Source organism: Borostomias antarcticus, assembly GCF_949987555.1.
Source record: "Borostomias antarcticus genome assembly, chromosome: 8".
Classification (NCBI taxonomy): domain Eukaryota; kingdom Metazoa; phylum Chordata; class Actinopteri; order Stomiiformes; family Stomiidae; genus Borostomias; species Borostomias antarcticus.
Window position 1 is genome coordinate 24480957 of NC_140241.1, and position 23856 is coordinate 24504812.

Genomic DNA, 23856 nt, shown 5'->3' on the forward strand with positions numbered 1-23856 from the left:
ACACACATGCCACAGGCTTTGCAAGCCTATCACCCATCTGACCCTAAACCATGATGAAAAACAAGTGACTGCATTAGTCTGTATGAGTGTTTGTGCGTGCGTGCGTGCGTGTGTGTGTGTGCGTGTGTGTGTGTGTTGTCAGAGTGAATCTACCCCGGAGAGCTGAGTAACTACGTTCTGTTCTGTTTATCGAGCCTAATCAGTTTTCTGGCTCTCTGCGTTGTTGTGTTCAGAGTTTCCATAGTAGCGCTGCCAAACCTCAGTAAGATGTTTGTGATGTATCACATAAGATGGAAAGCGTGTTTAACATGGATAAGTAGAGATATTAAACCTAAAATGGAGAGTGAGGAGGTGAGACTGGACAGGGGTGGTTGTTTGGGGCTACTCATCACACAAGCATCGTTCCAAACAACCTTGGTAAGTTCAAAGCCCAAATGTTGCCCATCATATCTTGAACATTAGCTTCTTGGTCTCCCGTTGTCTCATGTAGAAGGTTGGTTCCCAACTGTGACGTGTGGATGAATATAGTTCTGTTATAGTGTGTGTACCGTGTGTGTAAGAGTTTGTGCATGTCTGTGGAATATTACTGCTACTGTATAAAGCATATTACTACACATGCCATTGCATATTCATTGTGCTCACCTACTCCCTCTGTCCTTGCAGAGAGAGATCACCAGTGAGCACATCAACATACCCAACAACATCATTATCCACAGAGTCCCTCATAACATCCCAAGACTGCAGTTCAAATCAGATCACCCAGAGGATCGGCTCAAACTCGCCACCTGCCCCTTTAAGGACAGGTTCGGAATTTAGCACTATAAGCCATGTTATAAGGTTATTTATTATCATATCAATGGCCGATATCAAAGTTTCGTCAAACGGTGCACTCTCGAGATATAGCCTGTCGCCGCTAACACACTTAATGGATCCATAGGTGCATAGACAAAATCACTCAAAAACACCATAAACTCTCGTATTCAAAGACAGGAAACTCACCGGGTGGTCGCTGGTTTCCGTTGATGTTCTGACAAAAAAATCGCCTCAAAGTTTCCGATCGGGTTTTATTGACCATTTAGCATATAACTTTTCCCTCGCTTCCGCTTGAACTTTGGGAGGTCTTGACTGAGTTTGGAGGCTACCGTAGAAGAAGAAGAAGAAGAAGCACTTCCGGGTCACAGGTATACACAACAACAACAACAACAACAACGACAACAACAAAAAGTCAAAGCCTAAGATTTCTTTGCAGCTGGTATTTCATTGACAGTGTTTGGTAGAAGTGTTTGTTGATCAAAACAAATATGGGACATCTCTGGCTTTGTTGTCAGTACAAATCAATGGATATAATATGATCAATAAAACCCAATCAGAAATATACTTTGTGGCAATTTTTTTTTCCAGAACATCAACGGACACCAGTGACCTCTTGGTGAGTTTCCTGTCTTTGAAAACGAGTTTATGGTGTTTTTGAGGGATTTTGTCTATGCAACTATGGATCCATTGAGTGTGTTAGCGTCGACAGGCTATACTGTATCTGGAGAGTGTACCGATTGACAAAACGTTGATATCGGCGGTTGTATATGATCGTAATCAACCTTATAACATGGCTTATAATGCTAAATTCTGAACCTGTCCTTTAAGGCTGCCATTTCACAGGCCCACCCGTGTATGTCATAAAATATGAGATTTGTTCTCTTGGCCAGTGATGGCTAGGACTAAATGGACCCATCCCCCAAGCTCTCCGCTCCAGAGGGAAATAGTTTGCATGTTTGGGACGGGTGCTCCTGGAATCCTGAGAAGAAAGTTACCCATTAACTGACTGCACCAGGACATAACAGTACACAAGGGTGTGTGCGTGTGTGTGTGTGTGTGTGTGTGTGTGTGTGTGTGTGTGTGGATTATGGGAGAGGGAGAGAGGGAGAGAGGGAGAGAGGGATTAGGGAGAGAGGGTCCTCCAGGCTTTGACCTGGACGACCCTCCAAACATAGCCCTGTTGGTTTTGCCTCTCACAGAAGAGAGATGGGTCTTTCTTGCAGGAGGTTCGACCTGAACCTCCACAGATACAGTCAGTCGGACGGAGGAATACCTGACTGTGTCTGGACTGCAGCTGACCAAAGAGACATTTACTCACACTCTATGACATCCACTTGTACACACTTGGAAATGCCTAACATTGCCCTTCGTCTGTCTGTCTCTCTCTCCCAGTCTGCCCCTCTCTCTCTCTCTCTCTCTCTCTCTCTCTCTCTCCCAGTCTGCCCATCTCTCTCTCTCTCTCTCTCTTTCCCAGTCTGCCCCTCTCTCTCTCTCTCTCCCAGTCTGCCTCTCTCTCTCTCTCTCTCTCTCTCTCTCTCTCTCTAAAGAGCTTCAAACGGCTCTCTGGTTGTCACAGCCATCGCTGAGGATTTATGGCCCCGCATGGGAGAACTGGAAAGAAGGAAAAAAGAGAGAGAGAGGAAGAGAGAGAGAGGGAGCTCTCTCCAGACAGAGTTTAAGAGCGACACGTGTTCCATCCCCACTGAGTCAGAGTTCCGACCCGCCGGTCTGGGCCCTCTGAGACGCACGGGAACAGAGCCGGAGGCACCGTGACCAGTTTAGGGAAAATACAGCCACAGGCTGGTTGAGTCAGCGCTACCTCACTGTTAACCCCTCCGCTGAATACCGCAACACTCGGAGAATGTTACAGGAGCTCTCATACCTTATTCAAGGCTATAACATAGAGAGTGCCGACAGCCATACTGTACATTTACGATATTCTGATGTTAGTTAAGGGTCCCGTTTTGGTCAAGGGCCCATAATGGTTCACGTAATTTATTTTCCTGTCCTTGATATGTAGTTTAAGGCGAAGTAAGGTAAAAATAAGTCAAATAATTTCCCGGCACTTTTCATAATCTCACTCATCATAGCGATGCCACTCTCGATGTAGCTCTCCCATCTGGCCTCACATCTGCACGCCAGTCCCTCAGAACAGAACACACCAAACCATCAAAGATGCCATCGACCGAAATAGTCCCCTCGGCCGAGATATCTGATCCAGATTCAAGGACGAGCCCTTGAAACCCCTGAAACCTCAGCCGTGACATCACAGCCGTCGAAACGCCGCCTCTTCGGTCACGCCGCGCGGGCATCTCTCAGCTCCGAGCCACGCCCATGCGCCACGCGCCCCGTCCTCATCAGCCTGGACCATCAGCTGACTGTAAGTGAAACCAACGGAGATTCGGTGGAGTGGAGGAGAGCGGAGGAGGGCGGAGGAGGGGAGGAGAGATCGATGGAGGGGGTCTGAGCCAAGCGCTGGAGACTGGAGCCCACATGTGGATCCAGGCTTGGGCTGGCGGTGCTCGGGGCGGATCGGGGCTGGGTCTAGGGACCACCCCTCCCCCCCCCCGGCTGGATGAGCCAAGGTTGGGCCGGTCCCAGCTGGGCTGGAGTCACTGGGATCATGGTTGACGCACAGAGAGGCTGCATAATGACCGTATGTCCATCTTCACAGGGAAGAGGATAATTGGTGAAGTCAAGTTCAGAGCCATTAGAAGACTGTGCTGAAAAGCCTTATTAAAGGCATGTTTTTTTTAAATTTAGATCCATTTATAGGAGGCACGCAATGAATGAATCATACCATCACCTAATCATTCACAGTAATAGTCTAAATACTGTAGATTTCAAGATAACACACACACACACGCACGCACGCACACACACACACACACACACACACACACTCACACACACACACACACACACACACACAACGTGGAATAAAGTGTGGGCTGTGAAAGGTACAGAAGAGGTGACATCACCACCAACTGTTGATTCAGACCTAAAAGAGGTGGTGACAAGTTTTCATTGACCCCCTCCTCCTCCCCTCTTTTCAACCTCTCTTAGTGTGTGTGTGTGTGTGTGTGTGTGTGTGTGTGTGTGTGTGTGTGTGAGAGAGTATGCGTCTGATAGAGCTTGCAACACTTGCAGACCTCTGGCCCAGGTCCAAGACTGAAAACTGTATCTATTGATAACGGTTGTAGAGTTAATGACAACGTGACAAATGTGTGTGTGTGTGTGTGTGTCTATGTGTGTGTGTGTGTGTGTGTGTGTGTGTGTGTGTGTGTGTGTGTGTGTGTGTGTGTGTGTGTGTGTGCGTGCGTGCGTGTGTGCGTGCGTGTGTGCCGGTCATAGGACATTTGTATTGCTCTCTTGTGGATAGCTGCTAAACGCTTTCACATAAGTGAATGCGCCCATGATAATATTATAAGAGCATGTTTCCAGCTATAGGACTACGGAAAACAGATCTTCAGTCAGTCCAAATCCTCAAAACTCTCTCATACAATCCAGCATTAAACTGCTGAAGGTCTAGAGCCTTGCCTCCAAGTTTGAGCACAACATTCTTTATTAGTGACAAAAAGACATCTGGTGAAGCGATAAAGATGTGTTTCAAAAATTCTTTCAAACAACATGTAGTATCTTCTTCTGAGCAAATTTCTAGGAAGTTTGAGACTGCATCTTGAAATATAATGTGTAACAAAGATGGCTTGAATGTTTTGTAGGCCTACAAGCTCCGTTTAATTTAGGATCTGAATGGATCATCATGCTATGGGAAGGTTCAGATAGCTATTCCACACCCCCCCCCACCACACACACACACACACACACACACACACACACACACACACACACACACACACACACACACACACACACACACACACACACACACACACACTACAGCATTTAGAAGTAGTTAAGAAACACCTTGAGTTATCTTTGAACAAGGCACAAAATCCCGTCCTGTAGCGATGAAATTGGACTCTTTACTGCCTCTCATTACAAGAACTAAACTCGGCGACATCTTGTTCGCGCAGGCGTTGCTGTTCTAAGCTCTGCAATTACAGCGACAGCAGCGGCAGCAGCAAGCGGAGAGCATGACGGATCAGTCTTGTTAAATGCACAGTTCTGAAAAACGCCTGAGAAAATTACAGCCACCACTACAAACAGCCAGTCGGGCGGGGTGCTGGTAGCAGGGGTGGAGGAGACAGGGTTAGTCAAAGCCAGAGATGTTTTATTTACGTTTCTGATCGTCTCAGCTTGAAATTACTGTAAATTGGTTCTTGGCCTTGCTTCGTGCGAACTGGATATGGCGTTTTCCCTGTGAGAGAGAAGTCAGCTACTAATATAGCCTATTGTAGCCTATGTGTGAACTCAAAATTACATGAGTAAGAAAGCATGTCACGTATTTATTTATTTTTTACCAAAACAAGGGTGCTTGCCCATCGGAAATCCATCACACATGAATAAGACTGATGCACTGTCTTACAGTAAGAGAACCTCTGCTGTCATGGGCAGTTGGAAAAGACAATTCTTCGATTTTAGCTGAACTTGAGTAGGCCCTAGCTTAGTTGTTATGAAGAATGCATGAAAGGTTAATCAAACTCAGGAAAAGCGCCATTGGCTACTGTCAACATCAGTGGAATGAAAAGTGCTTGATGCTAACAGCGTGAAGAGGAGTTAGTAGCAACTTGGATGTCAAGCTGAACCCAGATCCTTAGAATAACACACAAAGACGGTTTTCAGTCCCGTTCAGCTCAAAGAAGTTGAGGTCTGAGAGAAGATGGCACATCAGTGTATGTGCCAAGGTTACGCTTCCTATTAAAGCCCTCAAGTGCTGAGCACAGTGACCAGTGTTTAAAGCCCATATACATGCTTCTAACTGTTAAGAAGAAGACATTTAATATGATTCTCTTCCTGGCCGGTGATAGCTTCTGGTGCTGGATATGAAATAAAGATCATAGATATTATCCCCCCATCAACAGGTCTTGGCAGAGTCCTTGGCAAACGGAGGAGCAGGTGTCAATTATGCATGCACCTCCGTCAACAAGCAGGATGCCAAGTTTTGATCATTCATGTCTTCTCAAGATAGACTCTAAACTCTAACTGCACTGGGGCTTCTTTCTTTAGGTTTATGCCACTTTTATGACAGATCAAGAAAAAACTATGATGTAATTTGTTCAAAGAGTAGTTTTAAAGAGTAGTTTAAAAGGCGTAAAACCTAAACAAGAACACAAGGACTGACACTAGATATTTTTGTGCATTCGACCTATTCAACCAGTGGCGCAGTAAAACAAAAATCCCTAAAAATATTGGCTTTCTATCTTTCACATGTTGTACCAAACATGCATAAATTTGTGTTTTCGCTTTCCACTTAGCTGACGCTCGCTGATTGATCATACCTGGCGGATGCAGTGTTTTTTCAGGAGAAGAGAAATGCCTGCCTGCCAATCTTTCCAATACAACTCGCAAAGAGGTGGCCTGCAGCTGTGAGCGCGATGTAGACAGGTGGGGCTGAGTCACACAAGAGTTTGGGTGTGTTCTCGCTCTCTGACTATCCCGCGACGACAGACACGGTTTTGTCTTTCCCTCAAGTTTATTATTCCCCGTCCAATTATTCATCCTTGCTAGTCTTAACATTCGGGTGGCTGAACCTCAGCAGCGGAGAGCTTATGTCGCTGAGTCATGGAATTCATCCAGGATTCATCTGGTGAAGGGAGAGGTCTCAGACTGAACTGTGGAAAGTGGGTGCAAGCCCATGGTGTGTGATGCCAGACAGGCGTAACCCCAGCATGCAACTGCACCTCTAGAGTCGCAGATGTCACTGTGTTGCTTGGCAGTATCGCCTCCACTCTCACTTGCCCCATGCCGGGTTCGATCCCAAGGTCCTCTGACTTGCCAACGCACATGACCACCCTTCATAAACACAGCTGTGGTTAGCCAGGTCACCGAAAAGCTACTGTAGCAATTTGATGGCAAGAGTGAGTGGTATTCATACTCAGTTACAATAAGATGAAGGATAATAATGACTAGTCTTCAAAGACTAGGTTTATATACAGTAGCCTAGTCGTCACTGTAAATAAAGGTTTGAATTGAAAAAAAAGATGATGCCGATGCTGCTGCTGCTGCTGCTGATGATGATGATGATGATGGTCATGATGAAGGTGATGGAAGTATCTCCATGTTTCACAGCTAAGCTCAGAGCCTGTAGTCAATAGTCCAGTTACCGGATCGAACTCCTCAGCCTAAACCAATGATCCACATCTGGTAGATAACCTGGAAACAGAAGACGTTCGTCCTTCACATGACAAGACAGAATCATTAGCTGATGTTCCTTGATGATAGAAAGCTGGGATGTGCTCATGGGCTTCTGCGTGTCTCTTCACATGCCATTGGGATGTTCTGCCAGTAGATCCGCACGCACACACACACACACACACGCAAACACACACACACGTGCACGCACACACAATTTTCCTGGATTCATTAGCTAGACATCTCACATTGGACTTTTTAAACTGCCAGCTACCGTTTGGTGCCAGAGGATTGTAGAGTCCATCTGGTTCCCTCAGTGTTCTGTATTTGAGTTTGCAGCTCAGTGTTCCGGCGTTTTGATGTCATTAGTGGGAAACCGCTGCAACAGCTCAAATCACAGGACTGGCGAGGAATGTTTTGACGTAAAGGCTGGAAAAGATGATTGGGTGTAATGGGGGTGACTGTAGAAGGTACTATGCTACTGTAGCGCCCTACAACGACAGCTTCTCGGCTATTGGCCTGTTCACTACTCTGCTGCAGCCCTGCAGCTATGCTAGCTACCTACCCAACCAGCTCTGCTATAGCATACTGCTATACAGTAGCTACTGTGCCCCGTGTCCAGCAACAGATATGCTAGCTACTGTACTTGACTATAACCATTCTAGTTTGCCTGCTACTGTATGGCAATGACAGCTAGCTATAGTCTACTATAGCATATATTGTACTAGTCTCGCATAGCCAGACCTATCTCCACACTTCGTTTACGCTGTGCCAGCACTGGAGACATAGTCTGGATCGAATCTGATTGGTGCCGAGAGAAACTCTCGGCCGAATCAGATTAATGTGTGTCGCCAGACTTGCCACTGATTGGACAGTGTGACAACGAATGACAAATGATTGCCAAAACCTACATCCGTTGAGCCAGACAAATATTGTACTCTGCTGGATTAGGCAGAGCCCCGTCAACCATAACTCATGGTTTGATGGCGCAGGACCAGAACAGTGGTGATTAGGTCGTAGTTCTCTAAAACTCTGTGGCCCAGACTGCCACCAGCCAAAGAGAGAGAGAGAGAGAGAGAGAGAGAAAGAGAGAGAGAGAGAGAGAGAGAGAGAGAGAGAGAGAGAGAGAGAGAGAGAGAGGATGGGGGATATGCGCCCTGGGAGAGGGCGGGAAAGCAGAAGAGTAGAACCCTGAACAGAGACACACAGACACTAAATCACAGATTCCTTCCTCTCTCTCTCTCTCTCTCTCTCTCTCTCTTCTTCTTCTCCCTCTATCCCTCTCCCACCCCCTCTCTCTTCCTCTCCCAGGCCATGCAATTCCGTTCCATCCTCCGTTTGACTGGGCTGCATTCTTTTGCTGAGAGCCCCATTCTATCAGGGGCCATCAAAAGGCAGAATATCTGTGGTGGAGGAGTGGACTTCTCCACGTAGTGATATCCCTGCTATGTGTCTGAAGATCAATCATCAAGCTTTTGGTGGACAGACATTTTTAGTGCGGGGATGAAAGTCATGGGCTGGATTTTGGGGATCCTGGGGTTAGTGTGGCGTAGGTAGAGATGACCCTTAATTGATGGCTGTGGACCACAGAGCTTTGGATAAGATCTGGACTTCTGAAGGGTTGCGGCAACTTCCTCTGGGTGTTTTGCTCACAAATTTTGCTCACAAAACAGAGACAGCTGAGCTGGAATTTAAGAACTGTTGAAGTGTCCCAGGACTCATTTATATTTACTGTTGAAGTGTCCCAGGACTCATTTATATTTACTGACAAAAAACCAAACAGACAGACAGACAGACAGACAGACAGACAGACAGACAGAACAGAACAGAACAGAACAGAACAGAACAGAACAGAACAGAAAGTGTATTTGCCATGTGTAATAAGTACGGTACATTTGAATTCTTGCCCTTACAGTACAGTATCTTATCAGTGCTAATCACAGCATTGTTTGATCCTGACACCAGCACTGAACCGACTCTCTCTGCTGTGCGATTCTGTCCTCCTGATTTCAGAAGATAAATGACCATTTTGTGATGAATGTCTTGCGGGCCACATCACTACAGTATGTACTGTGCTTATTCCAAGGCTTTAATTCATTTCATCAATTTCAGCTGGATTGGAATGCCGCAGGCCTGGTGAAGTGAGGGTTTACAGGATAGAACTGTTGTTTATTAATGTGTTTTAGAAACATCTGAATGAGTCAGACGCCCAGATCTGATGGTCCAGACTGTGGAACACTTTACTGCATCTCTGCAGCTGTGGGATAGTTTTGGCAAATTGGCACACCACCAAGGAGGACATACCTTTTCACCAGTCATCGCCGGTGGTTCGTAGATTTGGCTACGTAGGTCGTCTGTCTGGCCCAGCCTAGGAAAGTTGCTTTAACCTGTACATGTAGTTCATGTCTCATTCTCTCACATATATCGATGAACTAACAAAGAATTCAAAGCATGATGACCCCAGCTATTGCTAAAATCTTCACAGCACTGTTTATAAATGACCATGACCTACTGGTGTCGGGGACTGTTTTTGGGTGTCATGTATTTTCAACCCCCCCCCCCCCCCCCCCCCTCCCACAGTCTGACACTCCTCCAGCTCCTCCAGGTGGCAAGCGGCACTGAGACTTCCTCTCTCTCTCTCTCTCTCTCTCTCTCTCTCTCTCTCCGTTCTCCGTTTTGTGTGTTTGCAGTGTTAAACCCCATTTGGGAGCATCTTTTACAGGGGTTTTAATGGGAGACTGCCCCCCACAGGCCCGGCTATACGACACCTTGCACAAAAGGCCACTGCATTTCTGGCATTCCCTGTGGCAGTACAACAACAAACCTGACACTCCGACAAAGTCACCTGGCAGTGATCTGAGGGACATTGTGCAAATAATCATTTTATTATTACTAGCCTTTCAATATCATTATATTTCAAGTGTGGTATGTTGTCATTGTTTTGAATTATATTAGAGTGTAATAATAGCCTACTTCTGTTTAATATTTCAATCGGTTCTAATGGGAAACAACTTTTTTCAAAGGCTTTTTTAAATGTGTGATGACAGTAAATAGTAGGCCTAAGGTGAGTAAAACGTGTTACAGATTTAGATGGTAGGCTGGTTACTGCGGTCTAAATATGTCCCGGACCACAGCAGGCTAGATCTATGGCCAGGGATCGAGGGATCACCACCTCTCCAACCTTTCACGCGCTCCAGTTGTCATGCTTGTCAAAAGTGCCGACGCGCATCCGTCTTTTAATAGAAGACTATATCCGAGTTGAGAAAACAACAGAAGCACTTTAAGACTCCACCAGTCACTCCACCAATTTGCTCCACCATTAAAAAAACAACAACTATTCATCAATCAAACTGGATCCATCCATCAAAAAGCTGTCAAACAACGCTAGGCTATTTGCAAGTCGAATTTTTAATAGACACCATCTCCAACATCTAGCCTACATAAGAGAAATCCATCCCAAAGAAAGAAATGTCCATAATAGCGATCTTATAATTGTCAGTTATTTGCTCTTTTTTGCCGAGTTAATTGTTTGCAGCTCGATAACGCCTTTAAATGTATTTGTTTCGGGAGTAGGTTGGCGGATTGTAGGCCTACTGGGAATGAAACAGAATCGCTCTGGGGGAGACACGGCGACGCTGAGACAGTAGGCGTAAAACTTTCTAAAACTTTTCCTCCCTCCTGCAGCCAATGACGAGTCTTGGTTTTCTTGTCAACCTCTCCCATTTGCTTGCCTCCCCTGTCCGCAAACTGACTGACAGCCTGTGGGAAATTCTTTTTTTTTTTCCCCTTGAGTTCCGAGCGGTCTCAGTGACGATTGAGAAAGGGGGCAACACTCTGATCGGAGGCTTCGCCGCGCAGGGTAGCCTGATTCAGAGGAGCGAAGGAGAGTGGAGAGAGGACGAGTGTACGAGAGAGGGTGCCCCATCCCGTCAGCTAGCTGGAGGAATCCACACTCCAGAAACATATGGCTGCTTGAGAAATAACGATACTGCCCCCTCTCTTTTTCTCTGGGATCTTTGGTTTCCAGTTCTCTTCTGATCAGAAGTTGTCACAAGTGTTTTCAGTTGATCTCGAAAAGTTTATCCACATTTGCCGTGGACGTCACTGGCGGTCATGGATACCCATAGGCCTATAAGATGGAAAGTAAAACGGAAGATAAGGGACGCGCAGATCACTTTAGCGATAATTCTACTTTTTGTCACTTCTCAAGCAAGTTCAGGTAAGCTGCACTTCGGACACGAGTTTATCCTTCCTTTGCAGGCTTGCTGCTGCATTTTGCACAATCCTACAATTTCATATGGGAAATGTTCTCAGGAGCAACACGTTTTTAAAAGGTTCTCCCCTGGTCAATCCAGAAAAATGCCTCTTACAATAGGCTAGTGTTTTGTCTTGAATGCCCTCAACATTCATGTTGGGGACTTCAGTCCTAATCTGAAAATGATCGGGGGTCCTGGGGGATTTAACCGAATGGGACTATAGGTGGCTGGCTGGCTGTGAACCACAGCTTTCTTTGTCCAGAATTGCATAAACACCCACTGTGGTTTTCATGGACACATTCTTTCAAGTTGAAAGAAAGCCCAATGCAGACTATGTAAGAATATGAACCGCATCCAACAGGAATCTCACTTGTCCAATGAGGATTCTTTTTCCACAAACTTGTGCCAACCCCTTTCTCTCATCCGTGCTGATGAAGTGCTGCCTCCAGCGATGGCTTAGAGAAGAGTGAAATATGGGTTCATGCGCCATCTATAGTGCTATAGGGATGCACGTATTCTTTTGCATAGACATGTTTTTTAGGCTGTCTGAGTTGTACTTGTGTTTGATTTGGCATGGGGTACCACGCTGAATGACGGTATTATGGTGAAGATAGATATGAGCCCTAAGTAAAACATTTAGGCCCATTTGACACAGCTGGGGTGCCCATCCCTGATAGATCTCTTAGGAAGTCGGCAGTAGGCCGAAGTCAGACACATTTCCCCCTTTTCTGTCATTCAAATTGTAATTGGTGAGAAGAAAAAAAAAAAGTGGATTATAACTGATGGAAAGCTTTCTTATTTCTGGAATGTGACAGGTACAAGCAAGACCATGATGCTTTTATATTTGGGAATGAAGTGTAGTGTACCTGTCGCTTTGGCCGTTTGGATTCAGGTCATGCACGTCCACTAATGCACCGTGATCCAGATCCCTCTCTATGAAACACTTGTGTAGGGTTCAAAGGGTTCTTTTTTTATGAGGAAGAGCGGAGCAGCTCTTGTGAGCGGGCGGGGCATCTCTTGTGAGCGGGCGGGGCCGACGCTTGACTGAAATTAAAGGGTGGAGTCAATGAACGGCATCAGGGATCTGAGGCCTGATGGTCGCAGCATGGAGGAAGTGAAATATCTCTATTTTAACAGAGCCTATCTTGTGAATTCTTAACCAAATGTATCAACACTATCCCAACGTTTGCAATGTTGCATAATGTACACTTTATGTACAGTAGGCTTAGAAATCCTCACTGCATTTTGCATTTTGATTGAATGCAGAGACCTTCATGTGAACCCCTTTAAAATAGTTCAATACAGACAGGGTATCAGGCCTGGTGTGCATTTGTCGAGGTGTCCCAGGGAATCTGCTTGGGTTGTGTCCATGGAGGTGCTGGGTCAGGAGCAGTGTTGGGATGGGGGCGGGTCAGGAGCAGTGTTGGGATGGGGGCAGGTCAGGAGCAGTGTTGGGATGTGGGAGGGTCAGTAGCAGTGTTGGGATTGGGGCGGGTCAGGGGCAGTGTTGGGATGGGGGCGGGTCAGGACCCGTGTTGGGATGGGGGCGGGTCAGTAGCAGTGTTGGGATGGGTGCAGGTCAAGAGCGGTGTTGGGATGGGGGCGGGTCAGGAGCAGTGTTGGGATGGGGGCGGGTCAGTAGCAGTGTTGGGATGGGGGTGGGTCAGTAGCAGTGTTGGGATGGGGGCGGGTCAGGAGCAGTGTTAGGATGGGTGCAGGTCAAGAGCGGTGTTGGGATGGGGGCGGGTCAGGAGCAGTGTTGGGATGGGGGCGGGTCAGTAGCAGTGTTGGGATGGGGGCGGGTCAGTAGCAGTGTTGGGATGGGGGCGGGTCAGTAGCAGTGTTGGGATGGGGGCGGGTCAGGAGCGGTGTTGGGATGGGGGAGGGTCAGGGGCAGTGTTGGGATGTGGGAGGGTCAGGAGCAGTGTTGGGATGGGGGCGGGTCAGGAGCAGTGTTGGGATGGGGGCGGGTCAGGAGCAGTGTTGGGATGTGGGAGGGTCAGGGGCAGTGTTGGGATGTGGGAGGGTCAGGGGCAGTGTTGGGATGGGGGCGGGTCAGTAGCAGTGTTGGGATGTGGGAGGGTCAGGAGCAGTGTTGGGATGTGGGAGGGTCAGGGGCAGTGTTGGGATGGGGGTGGGTCAGGAGCAGTGTTGGGATGTGGGAGGGTCAAGAGTGGTGTTGGGATTGGGGCAGGTCAGGGGCAGTGTTGGGATGTGGGAGGGTCAGGGGCAGTATTGGGATGTGGGAGGGTCAGGAGCAGTGTTGGGTTGGGGGCGGGTCAGGGGAAGTGTTGGTATGGGGGCGGGTCAGGAGCGGTGTTGGGATGGGGGAGGGTCAGGGGCAGTGTTGGTATGGGGGCAGAGAGCTCCGTTCTGGGCTATGTGTGTATTATTAGCATCTTTGTTAGTGTCATGGTAGGTGGTCTTGAGTGGAGTGGCCTGTAAGACGCTGTCACAGGCCTGGTAAAGGTAGACAGATGGCCGCCTGGTCTGTCCACATACCGACACAGACAACAGGACCACTCAGAGGACTGGACTACATGCACATTCCCACTGTCCTGTGTAGCCAAAAAAGATCTGACCAAACAAGTAGTAGATCATAAACAGAGACAGTGAATCAACTGTAAACCAGCCAAAACGGACATAATGGATGCTCCACAGGTGGGACAGGTCAGCCATTTTTTTCGCCCCAGCAAGGTCTTTTCCAGGAGGGAGGTGTGGTCTTTTCTGCTTGGTGCGTTGGGCAGATGCAGATACAGAGAGGCTTACCGATGGACAGTTAGAGCGTTAATGAGACTGCAGGGTGTGGGACTCGGTCCTGTCTGATGCTGTTGGCTGGCTGTGTTCCATCATTTCGGAAACCCAACAGAGATCACCCAGCTGACTTGTAAACACTCGTCGCTGATGCTGCAACACTTCCTGAAACCCGACACCTGACACATGCCAGCCTGAAGGAACTTCATGACGCAACTTTAGCGAGATGCTTTGTGCATTGCTATGGCCGTCGATGTTAACGTTAGCAGTTTATTAAAACAAATCCAGAGCAATTTAGGATTTTACCTCCCTTTTGATACTCTACAGGACAGTACTTGACATTGCATCTTATTGAAGGTAAAGTTGAGACCAGAACATGTAAATACCTGAGATAATTCGCTGAGGAGCGTCTTCACAAGGAGATGATTTACTGCTTGTGAAAGCTGCAGGTCATCAGGGAAGACTCATTGCATAAGTATGTGTTAATTAAAAGATATTACTCCAGTTTGTCAGCAGTAAAGCACTCATCTTGACCTAAACCAGATGACCTGAGAGCCTGGAGGAAGCCTATATCCATTACCATCCATGGTTACCAGGAATCTGGGTTGAATCAGCGTCAGCCTAAACAATGGAACCAGCGCATCATTAACAACCATGCTGAGTCCCTCTCACCACATCTGATATTTGTTATTGATCTCCCTTAATGGCCCATTTGGACTTGGGACATATGGACTTTTTATTTGTTGTGTTTATTACATAGTAATTACATAATTATTAGGAATTGTTGAGTGTTGCATATACAATGTATGTAATGCAGTCACATGGCCTTGCCACTCAACCTTTCTATGATACAATTACTGATGTGCTGTAGTCTGGGTCTCCTCTAAGTGGATACAATGGACATTTTGATTTCCATACAACCTCTTAATGTTTGGTATTATTTACTGGTAGTGTAAATCTATATGAGCTATATACAATTAACTCAACCCTCAACTTGATAAAAGCATGCTTTTTTATTTGCCTAGTGGTTATATGCAATGGAAATCTGTTCGTTTCACAAGTCTTCAGAGACAGTACCAGCCCAAGAATTACAGTTATAAAAGCAAGCCTGTGGTGACAATAGAGGTTTGAGGGAACTGTTCTCACACTCACAAAGGGTTTTGATTATAAAGTAAATTAAACTTTGATTAGATCCCAAAGATGTCTTTCTGTTGTTTTGAAGCCCAACATTTCTCATGGAGAGAGGGTGAGAGGGAGAGAGGGTGACCCCAGTGTCATAGAGCTCTAACCTGATTTATGACAAGGTTATCTTCTCTTGACTTTGATGAGTATTTTCACTTTAAACCTGAGTGGAATCAAGTAATGATACGGGTGTCCAGGGCAGCGGGGTCAAAGGGTGACCGGCGTGAACTTGAGATTACCATGACCACCAGCTTTACAGTCGCAGGGCCCCGGGGAAGGAATGTGTTCTGGGGGATCAAAGTGTTTGAATGTCTTCTCATCCTCCTCACGTCCATAAACTGGTCACTGGCTGCCAGGGAAAGTCATTAAGAGACACAGTGGGCAGAAAAGAGGTGCATCTTGGGAAGTTTGCAGACTATGTTGATTTCACCTGGTGAAGCACTTTGGAGAGTTATTTTTAATTTGGACAGCCATTCTCTTGGCCATTGGCTTTCATGGCATTTTCAAATTCTTATTATGAATTTGAATTGAAAGTAATTTTTGTACTTCCATCAGCTTGTGCTTGTTTGAAATGTGTCACCAAACAACAAAAATGATTTAACGCAGCTTTAAATCACTGACCTCATCGAGGTCAACTCTGTTGGGCTCTCCCAGGGTTGTTGAATTACCTATCGGCCTGCGTTTGACAGTCTGTGGCCTACCCCCCCCCCAAATGTTCCTTTTGTGTCAACTCAACACTCTAACAGAGGTTAAAGAGAAGTTCACTGTTCACAAAAAGTCACCCCCAGAATCAATGGAACCTTTTCAGAGAACTTCAAACACGTTTCAGTATTTGGGCTTTTCACCCGTAATGGCTTGTTATCATTAATTAAGAAAAGGTTTTTGAATGGTCTGCGTCAATAGGAAACATTTCCCTAGGGCTGGAACCCACATGTCATACTGCTTTATTCATCAAAAATACTGGAATAACATTCTTTGAATACCTGTGCAAATGAAAACGTTGGTGGATTTGGTCCAAAGCCACAGTTGATAAATGAAACGTATGGCACACTTGCCATTTTAATTCTGAGAAAGGACTGTGAAATGTTGAGATTTATGAAATTCGATTTATTACCCATGCCTCGCTCGGTGATGTTTGTTTTATATCCATTTGTTCTTGAGAAGGGAGAGTAAGAAAGAGGACTTGTTGTTTCGCTGTGTGCTCACTCACATCTGGATCCCATAAGCCCCATTGTGCTGTCTGCCCAGGCCGCTGAAAAAAAGAGGGGAAAAATGTGTTCCAGATGTTTTCATCCCACTCCTGGTGGAACAAGGCACTATGAAATAAAATACTGTTTCATTTTTCTTAAGACAAATACACCACCGTTCGCTTCTCGTTTTTAGAGAAGGCTTTTGCTGGAAAAATAGCTGTGTCCCATTAAGGTGAGTTCCAGTGAGGGCATTGGGAACAGTTTGGCGGTTTTGGAGAGAGGCATCTTGGTTCATTACTGGGTTCTTTCTGTGTAAAGGAAGGGGGGCGAGGGGAGGGGGATTGGGGGGGGGGTCACCTTATGATGGAGTCAAAGGTCACACACAACTGGACTGCAGCTGTCTTCCATTCACAAGCCTCTTTCCGTCTGAAGAGCGCCTATAAAAAAGTCTCTAAATAGAAGTTCAGTTTTATCCCATACGGCAGGCCCTAATATCGTGAGAGAGCCACTCCTTTTCAGGTCAGGCCACGTTTGGTTCCAGACTGCACCTGGAACCACCATGGAACCGGAACGGATTCCGTCTGGAACCTTTTTTTAGACGGTTCCCGAATTATTCTATATTGCACCCATTTCTGTGTAGCACAGAATACAAAGCAACGGCACAGAGAGGAAATTAGACGTAGAACCCACAATCCTGACCATCGGTTTACTGTATGTCCACTGAGGAAAGCAGTCATGCTACTGTTTTTCTTCTGTGGTTTTCCATTGGGGACTGTACTTTCTCATAGCCTGCGAATGGGAACTCCTTAGGGTCTGTTCTGGTCCATCAGATAAGCTGTGGTGTGAAAAGGAGGTTTCTTGTGTGTGGCTATCGCCGTGGTGCATGGGAAGGAATCCGAGCCAGCTGGACTGTGGAGAGAGGCGGTGACCCTACAACTGCATGTGCCACTTCAGACTGTGAATGCTGGCTTTATGGAGGGGACAGGCCAAAGCACGCATGCTTCATGACCTCTACCATCACCCCGACGCCCGATAAACACCAAAGACTCCCTTCTTTCTCTGCTCGTAGACTTTTATATCAGACCAGATGACAAGATGGAGGATTAAACAACATGCAGACTCGGACTTGTCACAGTCAAGGGGGTCCTTTGTGTGACGCACACACATGGGCATTTTTGTCCAGTTGGGGAAAGTGAGATCACTGTCTAGTACCCAGTGCACAGACTGGTCCACAATGCCATGTTCAGGCACCTTTCCCATGATGCAGTGCGCTAACGTGTAAAGCCTTGTTCAAGTGTAAGAAGTATGCACAGTACCGGCTTACCAGGGCCAATATCTAACTGAGGATACATACTGTGCTAGAGTATTTGAGCTACACAAACATACATTAACTCAAGAAAGTATAAGGCTCTACATGATACTGTAGGTCTCATCTTACCCTTGAGTCAAGCCAGTGCCTTGTTTTACCTGTCATGGCTCTTTATACTGTGACACAAGCTACCCTCTCAGGCCCACGACGGTGCTTAGTTAGTAGCTCTTGTTTCTGTCAAGAGGGATCACCATTCGTCTTAGCGCTACACTGTTCTCTATTACGGGGTATTATAATCATTGAGTATGGAAAGCAATGCCATGACTCATCCTTTCCAACCCCAAGCCCCGCCCACCCCCTCTCTCCCCCCGACCCTTACTCGGCCGCAGGCTGGGCTGCAGAATTACCGAGCGTAAGCGTTTTTAGGGGGGAAATGGCAAAAGGCAGTTATTCTGTACCTCTAGCAGCTCCAGAAACCGCACTCCAGTCTGAGCCATTCTATGTTCTGCTTTATTAGGTGATAGAGGGTGGGGAGGTTGGAGAGACTATGAGAGAGACATACAGAGAGACAGTGTCCCGCCTGCTCAGCAGGTACGCTACAGTTAGCCTCCACGTCAGTTAGGCTTTAATGATGTAGTGAGGCTGCATGAACCAAACATTTACTGTAGAAGCCTGCTGTATACTTGCAGACAGAACAACTTTGAAGCAGCGACTTAGAACAAAGGAAGTAGGTTTTCTAAACCGTTAAACACAGGGATGACTGAAACTTGAGCTTGCTCGGTTGTCCTGTAACCCCCCCACCCCCCCCCTCCCCCCATTTCTCTCTGTGAAGCACATTGTGTTGCCTCTGTGTATAAAAATGGGATATATAAATAAAGTTTGATTTGATTTGATTTACCGTCTAGTGTCTACACTTGCTGAATTCAGGGACACTCTAGGCCCTTGGCTGCATGACAGAGAGAAATACACAGAAGAGTATTTTCACTAAGGGCTGAAATATGAATAAAGTTTGATTTGATCTGATTTACTGTTTACACTTGCTGAATTCATGGACATTGACTGCACAACCCGTGTTGTTTTATGAGTATTTTCACGACTGGCCGTGTTCATCTATCTGCCGGCTTCTCAACAATATAAGGTCACTGCAGGCCGCCGGACAGCTCGGCTCCTCACCATGACCTGAGTTTACCCAGAGGCCTGTTCTGCTCCTTAGTTGTGCTGCTGATTGGTCCAGTCTGTCATTAGGAGATATGCTGTGTGATTTGGCTGGCGTTCCTCGCCCGGGGATAGGGAGGCCGACAGGATGACAGCTTTAGAGGCCGGGAGTAAGAGAGGCCGAGTATTAGAGGCCGGGAGGGAAGGAGGCTTGAGGGGCTTGGAGGAGGAGAGGTTGAGGAGCCTGCAGCCACACGCTACCTCCCACACTTAGATCTGTAATTACTATCACGGGACCAGTGACTGATGACAGACATTCTAAAATACCCCCCAATTCTCTTTCTCTCTCTGTCTCTCTCTCTTTCTCTCTTTCTCTGTCTCTCTCTCTGTCTCTCTCTCTGTCTCTCTCTCTGTCTCTCTCTCGGCCCCCTGCTCTCTCAGACTCCCCCTGTAATTATTGCTTTCTCTCTACACCCGCCTCTCCTCCGTTCCATTCACTCTCTTCTTCCCGCCACTTCCCTCTCCTCCCCACCTTCCCAACTATCTCTCTCTCTTCCTCTCCCTCCCTCCCCTCTCTCTCTCTCCCTCCCTCTCTCTTCCCCTCTCTCTCTCTCTCCCTCCCTCTCTCTCTTCCTCTCCCTCCCTGCCTCTCCCTCTCTCTCTCTCTCTCTCTCTCTCTCTCTCCCCTCCTCTCTCTGACAGGTGACCCTGTCTCATCTCACCTCCATCACACAAGTCAGGATATTTGTTAAACGGTTGGTATGGAGAAAATCGCGTTGCCTCTGATGTTGATAGTGGGTCTCTGGCGTGTTGTTAGGTAATGTCATGTAATGTAATGTAATGTAATGTCATGTCATGTCATGTCATGTCAGGCCACTGTTGATATGTTTTCCCTGAATTAGGGTTCTAATGCTCTCAGAAATAAGCAAGCTTCCTATGTTTGATTTGACTGTTCCGCTCTGTTCTCTGCCCAAGAACATGTCATGTTCTCTGGCCTCACCCTAAAACCACACAATTATGAATATGTTCTTACTGTCAATTATGTTAAGTGGTACACTTTTTCACATTCGTACTTTTGGTCTTGAAGAACTATGTTTTCATATGCCATTATGTTGTCATTTGGTGGATGCGTCTTGATGCATGTGATAAGCTCCTCGATTAGTAAGCCCAAGCCTGTGTATACAAGAATTTCTCTGTGGCTCAGTGACAACTTTTTTTCTTGCAAGTTTTCTGGGTCGTCGAGTTCGATGATGATGATGACGACATTGAATTGACTTTTTTCCTATGTAATGGAAGCTTTCTGTCCTGCTTTTAAAAGAAAACGTCTTGGGTTAAATTATCCTTTTCCTAAAAGTCAGCGCAATCCCTCCTAATTACCCTAAAGTGGGCCACAGCAGAGGCCCAAGACTGGTGAGATCCAAAACTCTGATAGCCCATGTTATTGTGTGTGTGTGTGTGTGTGTGTGTGTGTGTGTGGGAGGGGGGGGGGGGTTAGGGCAATAATTGTATTTTGGCGGGGGGGGGGGGGGGGGGGGGGGTTTAGGGCAATAATTGTATTTTGTAAAACGGGTAAATGTGGGACATTTGGCTTCCTCTCTCCCTAGCCTGTTTCACAGTGTGTCTGTGTCTGCAGGGGGAGATTCTGGAATGTGAGCCCTGCGGTGCCTTGTTTTGTCGTTAATCGTCCAGTAGCCCTTAAGAATGACATCACCAGGGGAAGAGAGGATGCAAGGGAGTCTGAGGAGCAGAGAGAGAGAGAGAGAGAGAGGGAGAGAGAGAGAGAGAGAGAGAGACAGAGACAGAGTCATGAACGAAGCTAAAACGAGGCAAAAGGAGACTAGCAACTAATGTCGGTAGAGAAATGAAGACAGCGAGACAAATACAGAGGGAGAGAGAGAAACACAGAAAGAGAGGAAGAGAATGCACATTCTAATAGAGAGAGGCAAATGAATAAGGGGTTCCTAGAAGAGGGAACTACAGAAGGACGCAGAAAGAGAGAGAGGGGGAACGTCGGAGAATGCCGGACTGTCTCCTGGGGGCTGTTTCTCCGCAGCCTTGCTGTAAACTGAACGTTTAGAAGTGCACCCTGGAAGCTTTCGTCAGTTTTTCCATCTCAGTCTGCGGCCGAGACAGTGATTTATCTTTCCTGGTCTTAGCTGCAGTGTGGAGACAGTGAAGTAAACCATCTGGTATTCCCCCTCCTAACGCCGTCAAAGAGCAGCTGAAACCCGGCAGTGCTACTTCCAGGCCTGGACAGAGCTCCTCTCTCTGGATGGAATCCTGCCTGGCCTGGTGTGTGTGTGTGTGTGTGTGTGTGAGAGAGAGAGAGAGATGGAATGATGCTGCATGACTTTTAGGCAGCTTCACACATGCATACGTATTACATACATTTGTTTCACCTGCATAGATTTGTGTACTGGTGAGCTGGGTTTACAAGATGTTGGCTGTGTTTATACGGAGTGTTTATATACCATGGTGTGGTCTGATTATTATACCATTGTGTCTTTAAGGATTTTATGAGATCATCCAGGACTGAGTCATTCTATCAGGGTGCGGGGGGGGTCACTCTGAACCTTAGTGGGTTTTATTAGATTGTGTGTGTGTGTGTGTGTGTGTGTGTGTGTGTGTGAGACAGTCTTTCTCCGGTCCCTGTTTCCTTATCTTGTCTGGTGTTTCCTGTTATTCAGTGTTTGGTAGCTGGAGTTATTCCCTAGGAATCCTCGTCTCGTGATGGGCGGACTTAGAATGGGCCAAGCCTGGCCAGGGGGAATACTGGCTGTGGATGTTTAACAACCAACCCTCTCCTCTCCTCTCCTCTCCTCTCCTCTCCTCTCCTCTCCTCTCCTCTCCTCTCCTCTCCTCTCCTCTCCTCTCCTCTCCTCTCCTCTCCTCTCCTCTCCTCTCCTCTCCTCTCCTCTCCTCTCCTCTCCTCTCCTCTCCTCTCCTCTCCTCTCCTCTCCTCTCTCCTCATCTCCTCTCATCTCTCCTCATCTCTGCTGCCCTCTCATATGCATGGCTCAGACTGAGCCACATGGTTTCAGACTGTGTTTGTCTGTGTGTGTGTGCGTGTGTGTGATGTGTATCTTGTTTTGGCTGGTGTTGAAGAACAGTATTATTCTGTGGATGCACTTGTGTGTGAATGTGTGTTCGAGAAACGTGTGTGTGTGTGTGTGTCTATGTGCTTGTGTGCTTGTGTAATCTGCCGAGTTAGCCACATGACAAGCACATCCAACACCTTGAGGTCAATGCGATTTGTGCGTGGGAAGGGATGAGGTGAAGTGTGTGTGTGTGCGCGCGTGTGTCTGTGTGTGTGCCATACTCTATAAAGGACTCTTGTTCTGAGTTGGGTGCAAACAGGAGACTCGATCTCACATTGACATCTTGTAGGTCATAGCCTTTGATGACTGGGTGGACCGTAGCCAATAGAGCCCCCCCGTCACCCCCTGTCACCCCCTGCCCCCCTCCCCGTCAGAGGTGCTCTCTAAGAGGGGGAAGTTTCCCATTTGGCCCTCTTGTTTTTGCGGCCCCTGGTTCCTAGGAGACGCAGGGTCCACTCCACGGCTGCTAATTGCTCTTTGTCCTCGGCGCGAGGTCAAGCATGTGCCAGGAGAGTCAGGCCTCGCTTCAGGAGGAGGGGGGGGGGGGGGCGAGTGCCAAACGGGAAGAATGTTAATCTCTACCCCCCCCCCCCCCCCCCCCCACACACACACACACACACACAAGAAAGACTCCCCAATTCAGTGGTCCTGACCTCCATCACTGAATTGCGTTTTATTGGTGTGTGTGTGTGACAGAGAGAGTATGTGCACACACGTATGTGTGTGTGTGTGTGTTAGAGAGAGAGGGGGGGTGAGATGGGAGGGTTCTGCAACCACCCTGGCACCAGGCTGAAAGCAGGATTATAAAATCTGGCAGGCAGGCTACTGTTGAGAGAGAGAAAGAAGAGAGAAAGAGAGAGAGAGAGGAAGGGAGGGCAAGAGAAGAAACGGCGGGGGGGGGGGGGGGGGGGGGGTTGAGTACTTAGAAACCACTTCGAGCCTCGCCCCATCCTCGGTGCCATCTTGTATGTGGAAAAAAAGTTACGTTTTTTAGTCAGGCGTTAATGTATGTTTCCATTCACTACAGAACAGCTTATTTTATAACCTCATTATTCCTTACAGTGTAGCCGCCTCCAAGCCTAGATACAGTCTGGAAAAACAGGCCTATAAAACGCTTAACAAACAACAGAAGCTCTTCTCCCCTTAAAACTCTTTACTGAGTCAGTGTTTCACACGCCAGCTCTATGGTACTGTACAGGTCCCTGACCAGTAGTGTCCACTGGGTGGGGTTGGACGTTTCGGGACTAGCTCGTTGGTTCCGTAGTGCCAGGGCAGGAGCGGTCCACCACAGAAAAAAAGTGTTTTAGATGATTTCTAACAGTATTTTGACCCAGGTTCGATACACCGATCGACTCTGCCGTCTGTCCTCCTGTGCTTCATGGGATCTGAGCCCTCAGTGAGGGTCATGGGGTTAAAGGTTGCAGTGTAGGGGCAGGATGTAGCTGACTGTAGACCAGTGGGCTGTTATTCATTCAGTCACTCAGCGCTCTCTTCCCTCCCCTCGTTCCCCATTCCTCATTGGGAACTTTCAAACTGATGATATCTTTGTATTGAATATATTATCAAAGCACTGAGGATCATTGAAACGATCCTCAGAGCTTTGGTCCTGTAGTACAACAGAGGCTCCACGTTTGATTTATTATGTAACTCGGTGGCGGAAGGATACGTGTCAAGGCCTGTGGCTGTGATGGGGTTTTTAGTCCAGGTGTTCTTCACTTTATGCCAAGGTCATGCCCCTAATATGTAAACAGCTGTTTCCTGTGTGTGTGTGTGCTATATCTTTATGCTAGTGCGTTCTGCTCCCTGTGGCGTTTGGTGTTCTGCCTTCCCTGTAGGTTCTTTGG

The 23856-nt window shown here is 47.2% G+C and overlaps 1 protein-coding gene across 1 annotated transcript in view; it reads left to right on the top strand.

Annotated features, from left to right (window-relative positions):
- Positions 1-336: 336 nt before the first annotated feature.
- LOC311312592 (uncharacterized protein) overlaps positions 337-23856 on the top strand; it is a gene marked incomplete at both ends in the record, with an annotated part of 71892 nt that continues 48372 nt past the window's right edge. The window contains 2 exons of the mRNA XM_084442552.1: positions 337-351; positions 664-803. Of these exons, the coding sequence (XP_084298678.1) occupies positions 337-351; positions 664-803 (155 nt within the window). The remainder of the gene's footprint in view (positions 352-663; positions 804-23856) is intronic.